The sequence below is a fragment of the Quercus lobata genome, chromosome 7 (genome assembly GCF_001633185.2).
Source record: "Quercus lobata isolate SW786 chromosome 7, ValleyOak3.0 Primary Assembly, whole genome shotgun sequence".
Taxonomy (NCBI): Eukaryota; Viridiplantae; Streptophyta; class Magnoliopsida; order Fagales; family Fagaceae; genus Quercus; species Quercus lobata.
Genome location: NC_044910.1, coordinates 20751065 through 20756069, shown reverse-complemented (window position 1 = coordinate 20756069; position 5005 = coordinate 20751065). Strand labels below are relative to the sequence as shown.

At 32.3% G+C, this 5005-nt stretch overlaps 1 protein-coding gene across 1 annotated transcript; it reads left to right on the top strand.

The window, feature by feature from the left end:
• The first annotated feature begins 223 nt into the window (after positions 1-223).
• Positions 224-2841, top strand: LOC115952209 (NAC domain-containing protein 2-like). The gene is made up of 3 exons (XM_031069289.1): positions 224-579; positions 777-1120; positions 2003-2841. The coding sequence occupies exons 1-3, from the start codon at positions 417-419 to the stop codon at positions 2588-2590; spliced, it is 1095 nt and encodes a 364-aa protein (XP_030925149.1). The 5' UTR covers positions 224-416; the 3' UTR covers positions 2591-2841.
• The last annotated feature ends 2164 nt before the right edge of the window (positions 2842-5005 follow it).

Genomic DNA, 5005 nt, shown 5'->3' with positions numbered 1-5005 from the left:
GGTACCCTAGGCTTAGAGTCTCCAGCTGGCAAATTTAAAGGCATACAAAAAACAAACAAAGGCGGGCCCAGGTTGCTTATAAAGTAGTGGGGCCCATTCTGAAAATGCAACTGATCCATATTCCTAACATGACTGACTACATCCCCCCTGGCTTTGGCTTTGGCCTAATCTCTTTTCCACATACCGACAAATTCCCACAACCATAAAACCCCTTCCCCATCTTCACCTCCCAAAAATTTCAATTCTCCTCTCTTTCCCTTCTTTAGAGTTTTGCATAGGCATACTCAATTGTTAACTTACTTGCCTACCCTGCCTTTGGCCTGTTTTTGAGTACTCTCTTTTTTTGTTTCTATTTAATTGTTTGAGTTTTTAATATCACCATAGCATTCAAAGTCCCATTTGGCCTAAACAGAACCATGAAGAACCCACAAACACCTCTGCCACCAGGCTTTAGGTTCCACCCAACAGATGAAGAGCTCATTCTTCATTACCTAAGAAAAAGAGTGGCTTCCACACCCTTGCCAGTCTCCATCATCGCTGAGGTTGATATCTACAAGTTTGATCCATGGGAGTTGCCAGGTATATATTATATTCACCCTTTTCCTTAAATTCATGTTGTAAAATACATCAACTGACACCTTCTAATATTTTCAACGAAACAAAGAAGTTTAGAGTTTAAATTCTTCATCCTCATGTCAAAGTGATAATCTTAATATATATATATATATACACACACTAACATAGAAGGGTCTTGTTTATGTGTTTTTTTTAATCAGAAAAAGCTGCGTTTGGTGACAAAGAGTGGTACTTCTTTAGTCCAAGAGACCGCAAGTACCCAAATGGTGCCAGGCCAAACAGGGCAGCCGCTTCTGGGTATTGGAAAGCAACTGGTACAGATAAAACCATATTAACATCAACAGCAACAGCAACAGCAACAGCTGCAAGAGGAGGAGGAGGAGGGAACCTGCAAAACATTGGTGTGAAGAAGGCCCTTGTGTTCTACAAAGGAAGACCACCAAAGGGAATCAAGACTAACTGGATCATGCATGAATATCGCCTTGCTGAACTCCCCAACTACACTCCCAACAAACCTATCAAGCTCAAAGATACATCCATGAGGGTGAGCTACCCTACTAAATTATTATATATGAAATATATCTTTATTCTCTATAATCATTCAAGCCAGTTTTGGGGCATTCCAGGATGTTCCATCTATTTAAAAAAGATTCTGTTATCTTGATTCGTCACGCTGTAGTTAAGCAAACTCATCTACACATACGACAAAGCACCCGAGCCGCAAAGTTTTATCTCTATCCTTAACTTTGAAAATTTTGATAATACACATAAGCAAAGGTGGCGATAAACTTTACAATATAAGATTTTTTTTTTTTTTTTTTTTGTGATTTCATAATTATTTATATTAAAGTCGTGTGTAAAAAACCCAAAAAGAATAACAGAGAAAATATGAAACTAACGCAAACAAAAGAATCTTACTAATGATGTGATATATCATATATAGCGTGCAGACAAAGTAGTTTTTTTTCTTTTTTTTAAGAGTCTTGAGGGAATGGTAGATGCTAAAGAAAGAGTAGGTTTAAAACAATAGATTCTACATCATCCAATATGGAAATTTTTTACTATTTTGTTAGGTTTGTCCTGTTGAGTTTAGAAATAGTTACATCCTTTCCAATCCTTCCAAATATGAACTCAGTGTTCGGTCTAATATTTCTTGTTGGCTAGTTCTATATATAGGCCTAGCTAGCTAGCCCAGGTGTGAGGCTACAAATGCACCCAATCTGATAAAGCGTGTGGTCTCACCACCAACCAGTTTGAATGAACACGGGACCATTGGCTACATGCAAGTAGTTCTAATTTGAATGGTGACCCTAAGGCCTAATTAATTATAATGGAGTGCATAATTGTGAGGTTTTACTAAGCAGTTTCTAACTATTAAAGTTTGTACTGCAACTAATAAAACTGTTTCATTTGAGGCCTTTCGCAGTTAGACGATTGGGTTCTTTGCCGGATCTACAGGAAGTCCAATGCTTTACCTCCAATGACAGCAGCAGCAAGTGATCAAGATCAAGAAGAAGATGAACAAGAACATGTTATCCAAGATACCACTTTACCAAGCTTGAAAAGTCCTGTTGGTCACAACAGTACTCTCATGCCCCAGAAATCTTCTTCTTTCTCAAACTTATTGGATGCCATGGACTACTCCTTACTAAGTAGTTTATTATCAGACAACCATTGCTGGAACACAACTGGATTCGAATCAACATTCAACAATGGGAGTCTAGACCAGCCTTTCTTCAATAACTCCATAGCATCTGGTAGCAGCAGTGAAAACTATATGTTTCAAAAACTACCTCAACTGAACTCTTTGGCTCCAAACATGGAAAACCAGCTCAAACGCCAGCATTCCAACTTAGATCATGAGGATATGTTATACCCATCAAAAAAATTCATGAGTTCTTGCAGTTTCAGTAACAGCACCAATCAATCCGACATCGCTCAGTACAACATACTCAACCAGTCATTATTCAATCAGCAGTTACTTTTGAGTCCTCATCTCCAATTTCAAAAATAAGGGGGAAAAAGTAATAAACTGGATAGAAGGATGCCAATTGGGTATGGAATCAAAAGAAGAAAAAAGATACATTCTTAAATCTTAAGTCAAAAGATTGTTAAAAACAATTTCAAAGAAGTTATGAAATCATACATGATTTTTGTAGAGGATGTAATGCTTTGATTGGTAGCACGTACGAGTCATACCTGTAATTGTAAATAAGGTATTTGGTTTGATTTTCCATAATTAATATGATTATTTTCTTCTCTCTTTTTTTTGGGACTTTTTCATTATTATCATTATCATTAATAAGTGTAGTGATACAATTTTTCTTGAAGAAAAAAAGTTTAGAGATACAAAAGTCTTACAACTTTAGTGCATAATTAAAATCAAGTTGGTAGTGGATTTAATTGAAATGTACCGCTCTAATAACAACTTGTTAATTTAATAAGTTGTTAAGAACTTGACACTTCTTGGTGTTTATAATATAGAGATTCAGATTCAAATTCCCACAGCACCAACTATCGATTTATCAAAAAAAAAAAAAAAAATTATGAAAAAATTTTATGTTCCCTAACATTGCTTTTTTAGAGTTTCATTGAGCACACATTGGCATATCCGGCTCTAGGCCTAAGCCTCAAATGCCACACTCGCATTACAAAAATACATGTTTTAAAAATAAAAATAAAAGGGTTTTTTGGTATTTTTCTCAACTTCCAGAAGACGTCCAAAATATGAGACAAATATAAAACCAAACTTGATTAAAAACTAAAATATTTGACAAAACAAAAAGTTTTATAAATGTCGAATCATCAGTAATGAATAAATTCCCGTAATATTGTAGCTTTAATTTTATTAACCAATGCCCTAAATGGTAAATTGCTAACGTTAGCCACTTAATTACATACATGATCACATACCAAACAATCTCTATCTTTGTCTCTCAACACCAAAATCATTATTAAAAATTTAGATTACAACTTACTTAATCATGTATCACCTTATCCAAGATAAAATAGACCTTCTTAAAAAATAATAATAATAATAAACTTGCTTCTTCTTTTCTTTTTTTTGGTTAAATTTTATACTTAAACCATGATATTGGAGTCTCTGTATAAAATTACTTAATTTAGTTAGTATTAAATCATCAAATTATTCTTGATTTAGTTAACATTAAATAAATTTATTTAATTGATATATATATATATATATATATATATATATATATTTTAAGTTCTATGTAAAATTCTACCCTTTGGTTCTAACTAATTCAAGTTGACAGTAATTATTGTTCCACTTCAATCGACTAATAGCTTGTTTGGATGGAGGGGGAGTAAAGTAGAGGGAGGGAGAGTAAGTTAAATTATTTTATTTGGATTTTTTTACAGGAGGAGGGAGAGGAGTTTGAAGGGTTCTAACTATTTCTAACCTCTCATTTTTAATTCCCCCAAATTGGAGAGATTTAGAGAGAGAGTGGAGCATAGAAATGCTTAAAAAAATGAATTACCAAATTTACCCTTTTCATATTAACAAAATGACAAACTATGAAAATACTAATTATTCTCTTCCCCCTTATTTAATTTTAAAAATATCAAATAAGGTGTAAGATAACCATTCTCCTCTCCTCTCCTCTACTCCCCTCTACTTTCCTTTCCCTCCAAACTTCCAAACATAGCATAAAAGTTTTGAGTACTAATGATTATTGATATCATTTTAAACTTCGGTTTAATTAAGAAGTTTCAATCTTGACTTTGAATCTTGAAATCATTTGGTGATTTTTCTTTCAGTTATACACTTTACAACCTTTCTCTTCATTATTATTATTATTATTATTATTATTATTATTATTATTATTATTATTATTATTATTATTATTATTTACAACACTCTTAATAATAAGAACAATTATATAATCTCTCCATAATGTGAGGGTGGTTTTAAATTGAATTTTCTATTTTTAAAATATTTAAATAAAATTCTAAACTTTTTAATTGATTGTTTCAATTCGCCTCCTTAATTATTCACTATTAAAATAAATTTATCAAAGTTCAAGTAAACTGTACTTGAAACTTATATTGGGGCTAAGACTTAAGAGATCTGTCACATGATCAATAGGTGAGATATATATATATATATATATATATATATTTTCATGTGAAAGACAACTTCCTAGTAGATATATATATATATATATATATATATATATATATATATATTATATTTTCATGTGAAAGACAACTTCCTAGTAGATATATATATATTTTCATGTGAAAGACAACTTCCTAGTTCTACCTACAAGCACAAATGGATGAGTTTTTACTTTTTAGTTTTAATTAATTCTCCTCGATACTTTTTATATCTTCTTTACTTCTTTTATTTTCAAGCACCGTACATCTCTTTGGCTGGGAAGTATGAACACACACATGGCTACGAATA